The sequence below is a fragment of the Manacus candei genome, unplaced genomic scaffold (assembly GCF_025592945.1).
Source record: "Manacus candei isolate 608988 ecotype Guabito, Panama unplaced genomic scaffold, ASM2559294v1 h1tg000050l, whole genome shotgun sequence".
NCBI classification, from domain to species: Eukaryota; Metazoa; Chordata; class Aves; order Passeriformes; family Pipridae; genus Manacus; species Manacus candei.
In genome coordinates, this window is record NW_026138098.1 from 18,103,592 (window position 1) to 18,123,505 (window position 19,914).

At 41.5% G+C, this 19,914-nt stretch overlaps 2 protein-coding genes across 3 annotated transcripts in view; both read right to left on the reverse strand.

Annotated features, from left to right (window-relative positions):
- Positions 1–57: 57 nt before the first annotated feature.
- Positions 58–13,838, reverse strand: LOC127477251 (lysosomal acid lipase/cholesteryl ester hydrolase-like). Its single transcript, XM_051801296.1, has 11 exons — positions 13,781–13,838; positions 13,487–13,568; positions 9,723–9,861; positions 8,288–8,402; positions 7,045–7,243; positions 6,332–6,441; positions 4,688–4,824; positions 3,976–4,116; positions 2,450–2,521; positions 1,438–1,506; positions 58–690 (listed from the first exon to the last, which is right to left on the reverse strand). Exons 3-11 carry the CDS (start codon positions 9,852–9,854, stop codon positions 457–459), a joined length of 1,209 nt encoding a protein of 402 aa, XP_051657256.1. The 5' UTR covers positions 9,855–9,861; positions 13,487–13,568; positions 13,781–13,838; the 3' UTR covers positions 58–456.
- Positions 13,839–16,485: 2,647 nt separating this feature from the next.
- LOC127477250 (lipase member M-like) overlaps positions 16,486–19,914 on the reverse strand; it is a 32,123-nt gene continuing 28,694 nt past the window's right edge. For both annotated transcript variants that reach the window (XM_051801291.1, XM_051801292.1), the window contains 3 exons: positions 19,110–19,181; positions 17,682–17,753; positions 16,486–16,826 (listed from right to left, as the gene is read on the reverse strand). In XM_051801291.1, coding sequence (XP_051657251.1) covers positions 16,593–16,826; positions 17,682–17,753; positions 19,110–19,181 — 378 coding nt within the window. In that variant the 3' untranslated portion in view covers positions 16,486–16,592. The remainder of the gene's footprint in view (positions 16,827–17,681; positions 17,754–19,109; positions 19,182–19,914) is intronic.

Below are 19,914 nucleotides of genomic sequence, written 5' to 3' on the forward strand. Positions count from 1 at the left end.
TTCAAAATTGAGGGGTTTGGAGTGTGTGAACAAACATTTGGGTGCTTTGTTGGCATGGAGGGCAGCAGAATACTTCTATGAGTTTTTCTCAGGCTGAATTCCTTGATGTTTGGTAGTCATCTATTGTCTGCTCAGTTTCTTGTGTTTGAAGATCTCTGTGAGGAGGGAAAAAAATAATAAAAAAAAAAAAGCCAAGTCCTCTGTCAAGGGGATAAATAATTTAATGTAAATAAAGGTGCTCATTTCAACAGAGAAATGATCAAATTACACTTTTAGGTCTCCACAGGAAGACACAAATTGGGCATGGGAATGCCTTGATGGAGTACATAAGATATATGTGAAAACAACAGAATGTAGGCTTAGGCAAATCAGTCTCGTAGAAATAAAAGCTGTTCAAATTAAGTGATCCCTGCAGTACATGCTTGAATACATTCATGTTTTCTGTTTTCATTAATTTCAAAAGTATTTTTTTATTAGTTCAATGATTTTCATATACATTTTCTCAGTTGCATCAAGGCCCCAGATGAAATCAAGATGTCCCCATGTAGGAAACTGCTCATGGTAAATGAGATTACTAATCTGAGGAAGTAGCCTTGCCGTGTCTTTTGGATCTGCAAATGTGTCCTCTCCTCCACTCCAAACAGCAGTTGGTATGGTTATCTTCTCTATCTTGTACACAGGAGGAGCAGTCTGTAAGAAGGGAAGAAGCCTGAGTAAATGCTGTTGTATCAAAAGTTATGTTTAGGGAAGGTTCTGTGCAAACATCTCTCTTTCTCTTTCCTGATATTTAGGGTGTGAAGATCTATAAATTTCGTTGGGGCATGGAGTGCAACTGTTCATTTTAGTTTTCATGCTTGGTACTTCAGTGACAAGGAAATAATTTGGCCATTTATAATTTCACTCTAGAAAATTTCTGAGACAGTATGTGAGATAGAAATGGACTGATTACATCTCTGGGGTCTTTCTGTCTGTGGAAAGCAGACACCACAGGACACTGCAAGTCAAATGTGCTGGTTAAAAGTGAAATGATTGTCAGTCCATTGGAGAGATCACTGTAGCTGTGAAATTCATTTCCTCCCTTAACTGAAAGGCAGATCCTGAAGATTTTGGGGGAATTGAAGAGCACTGTACCCATCCGGTCCCAGGACTTGGGTGTGGCTCTCTGCCTTTTGAGAATGACATTTAAGTTGGCATGTCATTGGACACATCCCTGCATCAGTAGGGGAGGCAAAAGGAACTTCTGTTAGTTGTCTGCAAGGATCGTCCATGCCATGTCTGTGAATAGACTTTTATACTTTTGTGTGTGATTCAGTTGAAACATTGCCTGAGACCCCTCTTTCCCTTGGTAGCATTCACATGTGCTAAAATTTGAATTTTTCTATTCTTAGTTTTGCCAGGACCCAAGAATGAGTTCTCAAGGAAAACATATTGCCTTACCTGGTTGTATTTCTTCATGTTTTCCTTAGAGCCGTAGTTGTAAGCTTGAAATTGGTCTGTATGTGCAAGCTGTTAAAAGAACAGATAAAATGACAGTGACAGGAGACCAAGAAGCAGAGTGCAGGAGGCATTTTACTGCCTATGATTTAAGTCAAGGCTTGGGTAGTGGACTGTGAGTTACTCCCCCACCTTTCTCTGGTTGCAGGCTTCCTGGATATTGAGGGTAGATCATAGGATAAGTGGCTTCATTGCCTTTTCTCTTGCTAATTTTTTATCATGATCCTTTTCTTCCACCCTTGGTATGTTTTATTACTTACAATTTTGCTTTACTACCTTGGGTAACTAAGGTTGGGGTTTCTGTTCATAATACAGAGTTGGGTTCAGTTGTCCCATGGAAAGAGAACCTGAATGTCTATAATGGGTCAGGGCTATTACTAGTCTAATGTAATATGCCTTGCAGGACTGATGAGTGAAGAGTTAAATACATATACCTGGAGTTTTTTGTTTGTTTTGGTGTTTTATTTTTTGCATGAACATGAAAAGTAATTTCATTTGTGAGTAGTTGTATGTAATAAAGGCTGAAAGAAAGCCAGGGCCTGTCAATTTAGAAAACCTTTGCTTCAAGGATTTAAGTAGCTGGGTGTGTGCTAGAAATCTGCTTGCTGTATTGTCTTTGCTATTTGATCTTGCTGTATCTGTGTTTGCTTTTATCCACCTGACTTTGTTAGAGGCTGGCAAAATAGACTGTAAAGTCACTAGCTGTCAGTGGGTTTTCTCCATTTCCTGGCTAGTTGTATCTTGTGGGACTGACTGCTGGGAATCATTGTCAAGGGTGTCTTCAAGAGCAAATCTACATTCTAGACTACATTAAGTGTGCAGGTGCTCATGGCAGCAGGTGAGAAAGTGTGATGGTCAGCTTCCCAGATCCATGATCTCTGGATTTCCTTGTAGGCTGTTGGTTGCATAAAAAGCAGTAGTAAGAGACTGTTTATACACCTGTGCGCAGTTATACCTGTTGCCAATGAATAATATTCTGTACTGATGTTCCAGCTGGGGAATGTCCTACGTATGTGTCTATTCGACTCTGAGGAGAAAGCAGAAATTTTATAAAGACAGAGACTCAGTGTTGTGACAGAATAAAAATGCAAAGAAACTGAGCAACATACTGCTGCTGTTAAACCTCCATATTAATGGGATATTCTTCGAATATCAGACAGAAAATGGAAAAGCAGACTTCAGAATAGCTGGTTAAGAGTATGTATCTGCATGCCCTCTCCAGGAAAGCAGTACATTCCACGAAGACAGTACTGCTGTGGGATCCTGTGCCCCACAAAATTAGGGAAAAACCTTCCAACTCTTTCAAAGGAGACTTCCCATTTCACACCAGACCCCCATGCATCTATAAGTCTTATGAAGATTTGGTTTTTTCTTCACTTCACTCCTAGTCCTAAAGAAGCCAACTTACAAAACTGATACATTTTGTTTCTGTTTGTATTTTTTGTAGTTCTATTAGGGAGATGTTCCAGTTCCATCTCCCCAGATTCTTCCTCAGCCATGTTATCTTGCCCTGAGGACCACATGAGTGTCTTAACAAATCAGGAAATATCCTTAATGGTTTAGCTCTGCAATTCAAAAGGGCTGTGATGCCTTTAATTTCTCTTGCATTGAACCTTTGATTCTAACTGCTTTCTCATATGTGCTTTTAAAAGTGGTTATGGATGGAAAAAATGCCCCCCCCCCCCGTCATTACAGATATTGCAGTAATAAACATTATGCAGCCAGCTTCTGCACTTTGGCCACTGTAAAGGGGATTGACACCACAGTGTCCATATGCTGGCAAGCACACAGAAAACTCTTCTAACTCTCCTTCCCCTCTGACTGATGCATTAGTGTTCGTGAATCCCACTGTAGGTGTGCTGCACTCCTCAGCACAACGTAAGGACTTTGTGTAGCTCTGAACCTTGTAGATTGAGCTGCTGGGTCCAGTTCTAAGGTCAACAAAATGGGAAAATGCCCCTTACGGTTGTTCTTTGGGACCAAGTTTTGGTGCAAGTAGTCTTAAAAGTGGGAATTAAAAAGGGGCTTTTTCCTGACTTTTAGCTATTCCGGTGTTCAGAGGACCCCAATGTCCACATGTCAAGGGAAGAAACTGGCAACTGTATTGCCAAGAATAAATCTGACTCCATCATTCACTGTCTCTTTTTAAAGTACATCTGTGTGTGACCAATTCTGGTTGGCTTAACCCCCAGAGAGAGTACATCTATTGACATATACAATAGAGGTGTAGTCTGAATTCAGTCCTTTCTTTCTGGAATAGGAATGTACCCAGTTGTTGGTCCCATCTGTCACTACCTCTAGTCATGCTGCTGCTGTTGACAGCACACAATGTCCTGGCATTCCCTCAGTCTGCTGAGAACTATGTTGTGGTTTATGTATGTTTACATGCATGACAGTAACTGGGTAAGGAGAGAATGTACAGGTGAAACTTCCAAAATCACTTTAGTTTTACTTTGAATAGGTGTTCTTGCATATACTTACCGTGTTCAGATTTTTTATGCTGCCTCCAGCTATGTAACAGAGAACATGGGCACAAAACTTATCCAGGTTTGTACATAACTGTGTCACGGGTCCTTTCAGAAATCCGATCTGGTGAAAGGCTCCTTTGGAGCCAAACATTAACTGAAGGAAAGGAAAAGTGCAACTCTTTTTTTTCTTGTTACAGAAGCATTTTATGCAGGAAATTGTAGCTAATAGCCTAGCATCCTAGAGCAAGGAGTGCTGAAACAGCTTACCCTCACAGTACCCCTTAAAACACCCTCTTCCCCATAGTGCATCATTTATTCTTCCCTTTTCATATTATTATAATCAATCCTGGAGGAAGCCATCCTTCTATTTCTAGTGTAATGACCCCAATACCTAATCATTTTTGAAGTCCCAGAGACTGCCATGGCTGCTATTGCACTGGTTTAGTTCCTCCTGCATGAGGCCAGCAAAATATTAGTTAAACTGCAAGAGTTCTACAACAAGATAGAGTTTCACTAGTCTCCTGCTTCACAGGGATCTGCTGCTGAAAGCTCTGTATCCTGACTGTTTTACCCATGGAGTTTGGGAACAGATTTTTCAAAAGCACTCAATTCATCCCAAGCTCAGTGTCAGCAGGTCACTTGTTTGGGAACACTTCATCTCAGGCTGAGTGAACCTCATGAAGGTTATTAAGACATTGGGCCCCTTAGAAGGAAAAATGACATACCCTGAGCAGTGGTTCAGGAAGATTTGTTATCCTAACCAGAATGCTTGTAGCATGTGGGCATGCAGTTACTGGACCCAGAGCAAAGAACACTTTCACCCGTTGAGCCAGCTCAGGGTATGTAGAAAATGCTATGAAGCCTGCAAACAGAGAAGAGACAGACTGAGTTAGTGAAGATATCTTCCACAGATAAATTAAATACATAAACAGTAGGTACTGATACCAGATTTGCTGTCTGTTGTTCATGTTTGTCTGTGCTGCGTGTTTTGCTTACAGCAAGTGTTGAAGATAAGTCTTGAAACTAAATTTATTTGGGAGGCAAAGTTCATTCTGAGGTTTAGAGCATGTCTGGGCATTGCCTTCATCAGAACAGTTTTTGTAGCAACATGTTAATGAGGTTTTCATGATAACATTAATTCCCTCTAAATTCAAGAAACACTCATTAAAAATGAGGTTTTCAGATTATAGTTTATTATATTATGTATATAATATATATATTATCTGTTTATGCTTTCATGAAGAAATTGTACAATAATCAGCTGAATACTGGGAGGTTTGAATGTTTTCAACTGATTGTTTGCATCACCAGTAGCTGAAGAAAGCCTAGATGGTTAGTTTGTTTTGCCATGAGGGTCTTTAAATCTCTTATGAGAGGCAAAGAAGGTAAGATCTGGAGCTGTGATAATATTATGATTTTCCCACTCTTCCTTCTCTTTTTTTTCTGGGTTGTTTACACTAATGGCAGTTGTTCATTTCTGATCAATATCTGTTCATGGATCTTACATATAAGCCATAAATATCAAGAACTTTCAACTGATGCTAGAAGAAAGTTAGGTGCATTCAGAGGCCATGAAATAAATTAATGCTAAAGGTTGGGCCTAAGAGAAAAGAAGTTAATAATATTTTTTCTTTCCTAATTTTCAGTCTCTGGTACTACGCTTTTAAACAGTAATGTGGCCAGTTATAGCCACTCATGAACTACACTTTAAATTGTAGGATTGACATTAAGTCACATGACTTAGAAATGTTGAGGTTATTTTTCCTTGTCTTCTGTTAATTTAAATTATGTATTATATGTGCTGTTTTATATTTTTAGTTTTTCCAACCTGTTCACAAGGAACAGGCTCCCAAAGGAAGTGGTCACAGCTCCAATCCTGCCAGAGCTCAAGAAGAGAAGAATTTGGACAATGCTCTCAGGCACATGGTGTGATTCTTGGGGCTGGCCTGTGCAAAGCCATGAGCTGGGCTTTGATGACCTTTGTGGGTCCCTTCCAACTCAGGATATTCTATGATTCTATGATTCTAGTTGTACGTCTTAATACAAACAAAGAACTTAATGAAAATTCCTATTGCTGAGAAAAATAGCCAATGGCAGTACCTGAAGTACCCAGTAAATGTTCACTTCTATGTCTCTAATTATTTAAGAAGTTAAACTATATTTGCATCTGCTATTAGGTTTATTTTCTTATTAACTGTGACTAAAACTGTTTTTAGAAAAGTTTTGCATATTTTCCAAATCTAAACCCAGAAAACCCTCTATGTTTTTCTAGCTCTCTATGAAAAAGAAAAACAACAGAATCAATGGGGAGACCCACCTACTGATCAGATTGGAACATGAATCATTGTGAATAAGTGTCCTAACATTACCTGCAGTTGTGCCTTCAGAGTGACCAATATAATACACGTCCTTCTGTCCAGTTTTATTCATGATGAAGTACAGCTCTGCTGGAATATCATATTTACCCATTTCATCAAAGCTAAAGGGAGAAACACAAAAAGCTTGCAGATAATTCAGCCATCACAGTGTGAGTTAGTGAATGTCAGTTTTGTTCCTTGCACTCAGCAGGACCCATTGAAGGATGAGGTTGCAGGCTGTGCCTGCTTGATTTGGGGAAGTGGGCAGAAGGACACAGCTGTACAGCCAGGCTGCCTGATGCCTTGGGCTTTCTGTGGAGCAGATGCCAGTTTTGCCTGACAGCTGTAGCCCTTGGGGAACTGAATTTAATCAACACTTTCACCAGCATGGGTTACAAAACACATTTCTTTCTCGGTTGAATTCAACTGTGAGAGATTAGAGATCTCTAGACAAGGCTGCTCAGCCTGTTCTAGCTGAGGTTCTTGCTCTCCCTCTCACAGTACTCTCTTTTCCTCAGCATGATATTTAATTTCCCAGTGTCTGAAATTCCCAGGCAGTTCTCCTGACTCTGAGTAGCTATGAGCATCCTTCTTCATCTGGTTCTCTACTCTCCTTGATTGGTGTAGATCCTGTTATGATGCTGGTTTAGGTAAAAGGCATAAGGCTGAAGCTATCTAGTCCCCTTGGAGTTTCTATGTTGAGTAATTCTCTCTCTGCAGAGTACCTGAACTTCCAGAATTCTTTCTGGCTGGGATTAAGGGTCCTGTGTTTTAAAGACCAAGTGTTCCCTCGGGTGTTTCCCAGCCAGACATCACAGCCAGCATCTGCGAGGATGAAGCCCAAGCTGTCGTTGTGCAGGTTGGAAATCCAGTGAGTAGCATCTCCTAGAAAAGCATGCTGTAGGAAGACTACAGGCCTTTGCCCTGAAAAAGATTAAAATATTCTTAATTGGAGCAGTAATTAACATTGGAGTGCAGAGTTCAGCTTGTGAAAGGTTTCCTTCTTCAAGAAGCTCCCAGGAGAACTATACTTAGATATTGTTCTGAGAAACCTGGAGGTTTGTTCCATGCAAGCAGGAACCTTTTTATGACATTTCATAGCCATTTTATGACAGGTCTGGCAAATAAAGAATTTACTGAGGAGGCCTGTCCCTACCTCTTCTAGCACTGGAAAGCCAACTTACAGGGCCTATGCTGAAACCATCTACCCAAAGCTGAAAACTGCTGAGGGAGTAATAGTGTATGGAAGACAAAGAAAAATTCATCCAAAGAAGCATATCCACCCTTAGGTAACGAAGTGAGCAGGGCTGAGAGGCCCTTGATCTAACCTTGGTTAGCCTTACTGTGAGAGTCAGGCTGGTCCAAATGGTCTCCAAAGGAAGAGATCCAATTAGGAGAAGGCATCCAAAATAAATAATTCTATAATTCTAACAAGGAGTACTAAACAAAGTAGCGGTACCCAGGATGCTTCAAATTTCAGCTAGACATTTTTATTCCATTCAGAAAATGTGATGAAACTACTGATGCAATGCATTTGCTTTTCACTGATGACATGATTTCTTACCTCCTTCCTCAAGAATATCTCTGTCCTTCAGAAGCCCAGGAATGAATATTCATATGCCTAACCTCAGAGGCTTTGTTATGAGGCTTCTATTTTATATGTTTATTACTTAGTGTGTTAATACAAAACCTTTCCAAATCCAGTTTACCAATCCATCCCCACAGCTCATTTGAGCAAAAAAACCCCAAACTGGGATACGACAAAATTATTAGAAAAGTCTGAAATAAGGGCAGAGACAGTGAATGTGCAGACTTCAGATGGATTCAGTGTTCAAACCACATTTCTGATGAGATGCTGTTGTGGAGATAGAAAGGTGTGGTACACATGCCATTGCATGTGCCAAGGGGAGGGGACCCAAGTAGGAGTTGGGTTTCAGACCTTCTTTATGTCCTATAACTCTGTCACACCTGTATTTCGGCCGTTCCTCCCAGCAGGAATTCTGAAAACAGCAAGAATGTATCCATCCTCTGTTGTAACTTCATATTCCTCACTGGGGTACCCATGATATCTGATAATTTCACTCTGCAGAAAGCCAAAGGAGAGTTTGTTAACGTGCAAGTTGTCCTGTTCTGGAAGGTAACCAAAATGAACAGTGTGGATGTGAGATGTACTGTGATGGTAGGGCAAGGCCCCTGGCCACAAGAACCTTGGCTGACAATAAATATTACAGGTCTTGTAAAAAGACGCAGTAGAGTCCTCTCCAGACCTGCTTAGATTGTAGTCGTTTGGGTTTTGGCTCCCTATTATGGGACAAAGCAGAACTGTACTCAGTGACTAACCTTTTGGGAGACAAGTTGTCATGCTTTGCAAGGCTGATACAGGTTGTACCTTTCTACAGATTAAATATGCCGCCCTATCTGCATAAGACAATGCTAAAAGCTGTGGGGAGGTCCATACTGAATCCTTTCTTGCCAAAGTATGGTTGGGTAAGCCATGCAGGCAAGGCAAATAAGGGTGGAGACCTTGTCAAAGGAACTGATAAGACCACCTACACCTAATTTTGCATGTACTCTGAGGAAATCTTTGGTGATTCAGGGCAAGCTATCTTGGATTAGTTTGTGTTGTGAGAATCTGCTGTTTGAAGGAGGGGTTCAACTTCTCCTACCTCTGAGCAAACAGGTTGTTATGGAAGGGCAGGCCTTTGCTTCACTTGAGATTAGAAACCAGCCTTTGCCTCCACTGCAAAGGAATTCTTCTCTGTGGCAGCCCAGACTGTTCAGATAGGAGAATCAAGGTTTCTTCCAGGCTGTTGCTGGAGGGCTCTTTGTCCTCTTGCCAGGTTCGCACTCCTCCCTTTGTGCGGTAGCCCAAAATACCAACATGTGTTGAAAAAGCTGGCTGCAAACATTTGTCATGAGGCATGACACAGCTTCACATTTATCATATATCTGTTGGGGTTCACCCTAAACACATGCAGCAAAAGTCTGCTGTTCAGTTTGATATGGACTCGAGCACGTAATCTGTGCTCTGGCCACAGTCCACCTCTGAGTCCAGTTGCTGGGATCAAAATTCAGTAGCCTGGGCATCCAGTGCTCCTCAGGAGGTTCTAGGGAGTTGCCTAGCCTTGGAGCCAAAAGTAGCAGCCAGCATTCTCTAGCTGTGCACTGTGACACAGTGCTATGTGTCTGCCCTCGTGCAATATGTCCCTGGCACGTTCAGAGCCAGACCTCATTTTGATGGTGACTCTAAGGCAGTGGTTTTGGAAAGAGCAGATTGGGAAAACGGGAAATGTAAAAGGGGCCCTTCTTAGCTTCCTGACAAGGACTGTTGGTTATGGAACAGTGGTAATGGTACTGGGAGAGAAGCTTTAGAAAGAAAGGGGGAGAAGGTGATCCAACTTACAACATTCATAAAGCATTCAGGGTTGCGAGTCTTCTTGTACGGGCTTGTGTCTGCACTCAGAGTGGAGTGTGCTGTGAATCCTACTGAAAAGGCAATTCCCTGGGAGCAGAGCAGCAGGAGGAGGCACCACATCTTGGGGCTGTGTGAAAGAGCACATGCAGGGGTGTGTCTGTTAGGAAGGGAGTGGTGTGGAATTCCACTAGAAGACCTAGGTGAGAAATCTCCTGAAGGTTGCCCAAGGTCTGTTTCCCAAAGGGCAGAATAAGTATCTGTGTGAGAAGGGGCTGTGTACAGTTCACCCTGTTTAACAGGTAGGGTTGCAGAACAGGAGAATAAAACACTTTGGGATACGATGCAAGAATATGCCTGAGCACTCTGTAGATTCCTAGAGAACTGTGGTCAGTAGGCAAGGCCAGGTCTTGGTATTAGTCTAGGAGAAGCTTGACAAAGAAGCATGAATACCTCAGATGACTATCACCCAGCTTGCCTGCCTTTATCTCTCTCCACTCTTCTGCCAGCAGAAGAGGTGAACGGAGAAGAAAGTATTGTTTGATTCCTGTCTCCTCAGGAATGGGGTGAGAGAGGATCAGGATGGGCTCTCTTTACACCTGCCCTCTCCTCTTCTGTGATCAAATGCCATTCCTAGGGCTGTCAGTGGCATGCTGGGGTGACGGATCAGATAATGAGGCTCATGAAGGGGCCAGAAGTGATTCAAGGACTCTGTGAGGAGATGTACTTGGCTTAGGGGAACATACTTGCACCGGTTCAGTACCAGCTTGTGCTTTCATCACGGGATGATGTGCCCAAGACCGGGTTCAAGTCCTGCTTGAAATTAGTTCCTCTGAGAATATGAAGCAAACAAGGTGGCCATGTGCGGCTCCCCAAAATTCCCATGAGTCAGTTCCCAGTCAGCCTTACCTCTCAGCCACAAGCCAAGCAGCCTGAGCAGTGAGCAGTGGATCCCGAGACTGCTTTTGTGTTGCCAAGGGCCTGTCTCCTTTCTGTCTTAGAAATGGCTGTCCACAGTGCAAATCTTGTATTGGTCATGGGGAGGTGAGATCTTGCCCTTTCCTGGGTTGACTGATGGTGCCAGATTAGCTTTTCTGAATAGAAATTGCAGAGTGCAGTTGACCTAGTACAAGTCTATGTCCACTCCACCTACAGTAGGAGTAGGAGATATTGCTTCCAGGCTTTAGTCTTTATTTTCCAGAATCCAGGTCCATGAGAGCGGGAACGCTGCTCTCTGTGACCTTCCCAGACCTTTTTTTTGACATGAAAATTTTGACTTGAATACAACCTAGGAAAGGGAAGAACAGATTCTGTGACCCAGAAAGTTACTGAGTGTGGGATTATGGGCTAAAATTGTTTGGAGAGCAAGAGAAGTGCTCACAACTTCAGTGCTCCTTGCCTACAAGACAGCTGGAGGGGATGGGATTTGGGGATGGGATTATTCTTTCTAAAAAACTGTACAAAAAAGATTAAAGCATGAAGCTCAGTACTGTGCTCACACATTCTGGAAAAGCTCTTATACATCTGATTTTTGTTGTATGCTGTGCTTGAATGTGGAAGGAGAGAATGAGGGCTGTGAAGGGAAGAGTAGCAGCCATTCTGCATGTGTATAAAGACCATAAAGATCAGGCAGGAAACCCAAATGTTCAACAGTAGAATCCATGGGACAAAAGGTACACGTAATGCAGTGTAAGGCTTCAGCTCATCAAGGTGTCTTGTAAGATTGCCTCACCAGTAATGACTGGGGACATTACTGCTCTTGTGAGCTTGGTCTCCTTAGAAGAAGAGGACATGCTTCTGTGACCATGGTGTGTTTGTGTTAGTTCACCTTTCTGTCCATCTCATAATTAACTTTTGATGTAATTGTCAAATATCTGCCAAGTTCAGCACTGAGATACAAGCCTGTAAGTTAATGGGGTTCACAAGAGCTCCTGAGGACTGTTTGTCAGGGAAGGACTGTTCAACGGGGTTTAGCCTTGCATGAGGGGAGGCAGGCTGAAGGCAGATGTTGTATGTCTGGCAATCAGCTGAGCAGTCAGCAAGAGTGAGCAAGTCAACTTTTCAGTGTCCATGTAGCTTCAAAGTAGCTACAGCATGCATGGTTTGTGAGTGAATTTTGTAGGACATGTGTCTGTTGTACAGTTTTCATTAGGAAGTTAAGCAGACCCAGGAGACAAGTCTTTCTTAAAGCAGGCATTAGACATGGAGAATGTAATTTTTAATGAAGAACAGAGGTTCTCATGCAGCCACATGTTTATTGAGTCTGCTTCTAGCATAAGTCATCTGCTATGATGAGATATGGTGCTCTATGAAGTTTATTTGTACTTGGAAATGTTCAATATCAAGATCAAGAGAAAATAAGAAAGTATTCCCTGTCAAGTAATGGGGAATATGAACAGGATTTGTGGGAATGAGAGAGGGGTAACCAAGAGATTTTTTTAGTCTCTAAATGTCCTTATAGGAAAATATGTTTTGACTTTTTGTGATATTCAATTTAACCTTTAAAATTGACTGAACAAATTTGAAGAAGTTAAATCTCATGAGTCATCAAACAGTTGAAATGAGGCAGCATTTGGAAACACCCAAAACTTTAAACTTGGCATCAAAACACATTCATTTGATTCCCTTTGTATATCAAATACTTCTTAATTTCTGTTGTCAAAACAGGAAGCCTCACAAGTACATACTCAGGCAGTGCAACACTCTGTTTTGCTTTCTGCTGTTTTGTTCTGTTCTAGTGGGAGTAAAATATACCTCTCTCATTTGGGAATCTCATTTGGGAAGAAAAAGTTCCGCTCAGCTTGTTTCCAAATCACTACCAAGATTAGTTGTGGCAATGCAGAGGCTAAATTATTCCTCTTGTTAGGGCAAACTTTCCTCAGTGCACTCTGTCATCACCTGGCTTAGCTGGCATGGCTCATGGACTTCCAGGTATTCACCTTTTAAATGAGACACAGAGGGCTGAGTACTATCAATGTTGGCAGGCTGCTACTCCCTTAAGCTTTGGGAATAAAGACAGGAGATGTGAGCAGCTGTTTCCACCTAGTGAGGTGAAATAACTAAGTAACTACTGGGCATGGTAAACTGTCATAAAAGAACATGCTTACATGAAAAAGTGGTCAGAGAGAGAAATGCTCTTCAAAGTTCTTTAGGTACTTCTAAGATTTAGTGAAACCAAACTGTTATAAAAGAACATGCTTAGATGAAAAAATGGTCAGAGAAAGAAATGCCCTTGAAAGTTCTTTAGGTACTTTTAAGATTTAGTGAAACTAAGATGAAACCCATTCCGAAATTCATCCTTCAACCCTTGTGCTTTAAGAAGCCTAAAATTTATTTCACAGAAGCTGTAAGGCAACCACACACCAACCAGAAAAGCGACTGTGACTAAACACATATGAGAATTTGCTGCCTTACTCACTAACAAAACATACATGTGCATTACACGGCAGGAATGGGAGGTCCAGATTACACACACTGTTGCAATTCTGGGGCATTCATTCCCTTGTTCTCAGACTGAAGAAAACAAGTAGAGAAATATTAAATAGTTGCTCTTTTTCTTCCTTTTGTGCATGTCAAACTTATTTGCCTTCTAACTTGAGCAAAGAAGCACCTCTGTGCATAGCAATAAGCTTACAGATGAGAGAGGCAAACACTGTCTATTTTTACAACGAACTGCATAAAACCAAGACAGCACATCTTTGTGGAGACAGGCAACATAGAAAGAGACCATGAACACATATGTACAAGCAACTTACCTCTGCTTTGACTGCCTTGCTTGTGTCTTCTGCCACTGTGCCTCGTCCGTCTCCACTAGCAGACTGATTCACTGGCAGAAACCTGCGCAGATAAAAGGAAGTCAAAACAAAATGAGCACTTCGGGGAAGCAGCTGTGAGTGTCATGAGCTGGCAGCATGTATTGTAGAACGTGTTTAAGTGCTGATTTGGCAATGCTTCAGAAGTGGGGAAATCTTTGTGATGAAAAAGATCTTCCGGTTTAATTCACAAACCCAAAATGCACTATGGAGCAGGAGAGTTTACAGACTGCCTACAAATCAGTGGTTAGGATGTTTAGCTGGGACCTGGGTGTTCCAGTTTGCTGGGGCTGTGGCAGACCTTGACCAGTACTTTGCCCAACTGAGGGGCTGCTTCAAATATAATCTTTTAAGATGAAAATGAGGAAGTGTCCAGCTTCTCCCAACACAGTCTCTCAAGAACAGTCTCTGCTATTGCTTTTCATTTGTTTATGTTAACTTTGCGATTCCAGACTGACCTAAATCTGTTTCCCACTGAGCATCACAAGTCATGAAACACATCTTATTCTGCATTTATCACACTCCAGCACCAAAAAATGCTTGAACACAACATACAACCTTTCTCCCAGTGAGGGAACAAACAAGGGGTCTTGTTTATCCCAAGCCATTTTCATCAGCTCTGAAAACATGGTATCTTTGGAGATCTTTGCCTAATGGCTGAATTAGTTATAGTCAGCCTGAGGGCTCAGTCCTCACTGAAATTGGTTTGAAGACCATGGGCAGAAGGACTTGTTCTGTGCCCTTGGGCATCTGGGCTATAAACTAAGCAGAATCCTCCTGTGTGAGGATCAGCCTGCTCAGCCAATTCATTCACAAGTGTCTTCAGAAGAACTTATGTTTCATCATGAGCTGATGAGCATTTAGAAGAATACCAGATGAAAGGGGTGCATTCTTGGGAACACCATTGCAAATGATATGATACCTTTGACTAGTGGGGGAAGGAAAAGAGTGAAATAACAGGTGTCAGTGAAGGCACAGTAGCAGTTCTGCTTTACATACAAAGTAAATAATGTTGTTTGGGATAGTGAAAAATGTAATTTGGTATTTTCTCAGTAAAAAGCATTATAACTTGGCTTCCCTGATGTCTGTAAATGACAACTTTCATTAAACCATAAATTAATCACTCAGAAGGACTTCTGCAACATGATGCCTCATCCCTCCTCATGTCCCAAGGTGAGATCAACAGTCCCCACAATGTGTCCATTGCTGTTTGCCCAACCTGCTTTTACTGATTTTCCAGAAAATTCAACACCCTGCCTTCTCTATGGTGTCTCAGGTAGTAAAATAGCTGTACAGTTGCAAGCTCTTTCCTAGGTGACTTTAAGGAATGCTCTGGCTACTTTCACATATATTGCAATTTCATTTACCATTGAAAGTATGGAAAACTTATAATGCAAACCTCAGTCCTCATACATTTCCCCTACAAGCAGTGAGAAAGAGTGACTCTCTGAAGGGTATTTGACTCCAGGAATTTGTGTTTGGTGTAAGGAATGTCCTTGTCTGGAGGAGAGCTGTTTTGTTTGGATCAAACTTTAGTTACATTTGTGAAGCAGAAGGAAACAGAACAGGCTTCAGTAGTGGGCTTAGAAGATGAAACAGGCCTGTTGTTTGTTTTGGAAGGGAAAGGTGCAGAAGTGGCAACAGCCATGGTTAATTTGTTTGGCTAATGAACCATTATACAGAGTGAGGCACTGGTCTTTTGGTCATACAGTGTCACCAGTGAACTGTCTTAGTCTAACAGCTGTACCTGCCCTGGATAGCATCCCACACTTGGCCCACATTAACATTTCATTCAAACGGAGAATGAAGCTGTCATGCTGAAAGGAAACCCCTAAATGCACTGTGTTTCTTTTCACAGTGAAGCTAATGGCATTTTATTGTGGAGGGATGGTGACCTATAACGCTGTAACCTAATAACCATGGAGGTTCCCCTTCAACTGAGTGGTTTTGTGCAGTAACTACCTCTTTGAAAGAAGATTGGTAGAGTCATAGTTATCCTGAGAAATTAATAGGATGACAGTTTCTTCAGCACTGTTTTGAAAGCAGCCCTTTTCAGTAGTGGTCAAAGTGCTCTAAATACCCATGGGGTGGAGATAATGGATTCTTCCTAGCAATGTTTGGGTGCTTTTCATTTTAGTGTTTAAACTCCAGAGAGGCTGCTCAGAGCCACGATGAAGGTCAGAACAGCTCAGCTGTGTGGTAACCAGTAGCTTACATGGGAAATAAAAGGAGATGTGAGATTCCTGCTGGGTTCAGGGTATAACTTTGAACTAAAGTGTCCTGTGGAAGTGTTGCCAAAATAAAATCGGCTCCTTTCTCCCACACTGGAAAGATCATGTACACAGATCCTGAAAGTGTTGTCAGCAGAGATAGAGTTTGTAAATATTTCCCTATCTCGGGGTGGGCCCTGAACCCAAGTTTCCCAGCTTCCAAGTGCATGCTTGAACCATGAGACTGGCTATTGTTTTCTGTTGGGTCTCCCTGTGTCCCTTGCTCTTCCTCATGAAAACAGTGAGCAGTCCTGTTTAAAATTAAGACGAATCATCTTCTTTTCAGGAGTGAGGGTTTTTTTGTATTAATTCAGGTTTTGCTTTATGGTTATCATCTCATTTAATAAGAAAATTAATAAATACTACAACTGTTAGAGTTAGTCTTGGCTTACACTATGCCTTTAAATAATTGTCAAACCAATGAACTGAGAAATAACATGAAGAATGGAAAACATCTTGAGATCACTGAATGTATCCAAAGAAAGTAAGTGCTTTTGTTACTGTTACAGCCTAAAGAAGAGAGCAGGCTGCAAGCAAACCCTGTCCTCTGTTAGCAAAGTATGGTTATCGCAGAATCTAACCTGTATCAATCAAGAAAGTATTACAGAAAATTACCAGAAAATATGAAGTGCACTATCAGGATGCAAAAAGCATTGGAGTGACAGGGGGTGTGCAGGAGGAACCCTTTCTCTGCCTCCAGATGCAACAGAAGGTTTTTTTTTCATACCGAATGAAAGTGAATATTGTTGAATGAGTCAGGTAAGGCTACTGGCTGTGGGTTAAGGATACTTCTGGATCAGATCAATAATTTCATTGTACACATGCAAAGGTGCATCCAATCCCCAGATAAAATCCAGGTGTGCCCATTCAGAAATCTTCTTGTGATAGATAAGCTTCTTAGTTTTAGACAGTAAAATGGCCGCATCCTTGGGATCTGCGAGCAAGTCTTGTCCTCCAGTCCACACTGCAGTTGGTACAGTCATCTCTTCTATGTTGTAGACAGGAGGAATAGCCTAGAAAACATGAGACAGTACAGGAATGAATGTCCAGGAGACAAGGATGAAAAGGATCATGGAGTGGCTTCTGTAGGAGGAGAGGGAAAGTAGCTTAGGACTTCTGAGTTTGGAAAACAGAGGCCAGAGCAAGTACAGAAGACTAGATTATACAATAACAAATAGTATGAAGAAAGAACACAGGAAGTATTTATCCCATTACTTCTCATAACACAAAACCTAAAAGGTACCCAGTGACTTTCCAGGAGCAAGCAAATTCATGTCAAACCGAAAGAAGCTGTGTTTCATGCAAACCATAATTAAAACATGTAGCTCATAATGACAGGTTGTTGTGGAGACCTAAAGGGTAGGAGGGTCAAGGATGGGATTAGAGTCCTGAATGGAGATGTCCCTCAGAGTCTTCTTGAGGAAAAAGTCCTTTTGTCTCTGGCTGCCAGAATTTAGGAGTGGCTGTTATTTCTTCAGTTGTACTCTTCCTAATATTGTTTCTGTGAACTCTCATGCATTGTCAACTGTTTCAGATCCACTAGTAGGTAAGATGTCTCTATTCTTTTCCATTAATTTTCTTTTTCAAAATCCATTTTATATAATTTCTGCCCTTACTTCCTCTTATTCCCATTGATCATGAAATTAAAAAGTTTTGCTCTTCCCTGCTCTCTTTCTTCCTTTTAAAATGTATTAAATTTATTATTTCCATTAGTGCTTGTATGCTTTCTCCACTGACCTCCCAAGTGAAAAGTAGTAATATTTTCATCTACTTATATTTTGAAAATATGTCTCCTCCTACACACTTGCTCTCTTCCTTTGTGCTTCTGTGATGTCCAAGGGTGGTAATATTGTTTCACCAAAACATACCTGTTGGTACTTTTCCATGTTCTTCTTTGAACTTCCCCAGTCATAAGCTTGGAACTTCCCCGAGCGGGCCACCTAGAAGGGTGAACAAGAGAAGGGTAGTTATAAAGCCATTATTCAGGAAGTTTGTGCGTTCTTTTCCTGCTGAGCCTCTGACTCCAATCTAAAGCCCCAACAGAAGTTCTTCTAAGAGCTATGAAAGAGCCAGTAGTAAATTAATTAAAAATGTCAAACAGTGAAAAGGAGTCAAATATTTTTGTCAGAACCAAAAAAATCATCTCCTCTGCAGAAAGACCCAGAGATGTCCTTGCAGGCAATTTGTTCAGGTTGGAAAACTGCTAATAACAACTGCCTTCAGCAAGTTCCCCTCACTGCTACTGTCTTGTCCTCTTCTGACAGTTGTGTTGCCATCACTCAGCTCTATGAGTGGCTCCATCTTATGTTTTCTCTTCCCACTCTATTTTAAGTACAGAAATCACCATTTCTAATTCTTCTTATGTGCTCCTTGGCTTTGTCTACAGCATGGATTATTACTACTGTGAGAGACACCTTCAATGGGATCTTAATATTGAAAGTCTGTTGGCTCCCTGAAGAGTAATAACAGGAAGGACAGTGAAGACTCAGGAATATTACTTCTGCATGTTTGTGCTTGCTAATCTGTGGTTAGATGCTGAATTACATCTGCGCCAGTTTACAGAACTTCCCCCACTGTGTTTTTGGGACCCTTTTTCTTTACAGGTCTAAGTCATGGTTACAAAAGCAACTTCGTCAAATCTAATATCTTATTTGAACAGCCAAAACTATTGTTTAATTTTGAGTAAATGTCTGCACAGATGTCACTCAGACATACCCATGTGTTTGCTGTGCTGAAAAGTGCATTCACACTCTTGCAAGCTCATTGTGCTCAGCGCTGCTTCCTGCGCTGCTCCAGAGCCTGTGGTGCAGCCAGGAAACCAGCCTTGCTACAGGGGCTTCTGTGAGTGAGCCCAGGCTTTATGAATCCTGAAAGTGTGAGCCCCAACACAGAAAGGCAGCTCCCATCAGCATTGCTGTGGCAGGAGTACTGTGGCAGTACCTTGTAGGTATGGGATATAAAGAGTCTACTAAATAAAGAGTTTACTATTTATGGTTATATTGCTGAGAGCTTTGAAAGCAAGAGATGAAACTATGTGGGCTTTTACTAGTAAAATTGATCATTTACATAGCAGCCTAAGTCCTGCTCATTTCTTCACTCCACACTGGAAATATGACTAATGTCTTAAGCGAAGTTCTGTACAGAACTGTGGACATCATTTATAAAAGGTACTAGATACCCCATAAGTTACATGTGTCTCCAAGAAATAAGCCATGGCTTCATAACAGGATATCTCTAAACCTCTCTATTCACCCCAAGGTGAGTATGTATTTTGTCTTCCAGGGGTTTGCTCATACCTGACTCCAGTGGACTATGTTCTGCACAGAAGTTCCAGCGGAGGTTTGGGCAATATACACATTGATTCGGTTCTGAAAGAAAATACTCAGTGAGCACTCTCTTCTTCCATTCAGATGTACATCAAAACATCTGCTACAGCAGTGTCATGGATTGATAAAACCAATAGAAAATGGGCTTGTGTGATTAGAGACTCCTTCAGATTTACTCCAGATATGGCAATGTGTTAGGTTAAGAGTAGCACTGGAAGAACAACCCCCAATCAGAATATTTTCCAGTATGACTGAGAATCTAAAAGAATCTACAGGTGGAAAGTATAGAATAGAAAGTCAGCAATTTAGACCCCAAACTAGGTGAGTTTTTTTCAGAAATCTGTATCAGATCCTATGTGAGAGAGCATCACTCTAGGACAGAATAGCAAAGGGAAATGTAATTGCCTTAGGAATGCATGACTATTTGAAAGAAAACACACTCTAGTCCTGCCAGGTTTCTTAACAAGCTGCTCTGCGATCCCTCCTCGGCAAACACACTCTGAGGCATTTTTTGAAAAATGCTGGAGCAAAATTTTGATGTGGTCTGACCTAGAGCTGAACATAGCATGAGGTGTCCAAGTATGTCTTAATAACCCCCTACAGTGTCTGCCAACTCTCTCTCAGGTATCCCCAAGGTATCTTGTGCCTCTGGGCATGGGGGAGGACAAGGGGAAATATATGTGCTCCTTACTCTGTTGCAAAGAGAAAACATGAAGTGTTTTTTTTCTTCTTCTGCAGTGTGCCAGCATACTAAATATTTCTCATGAGACCAGTG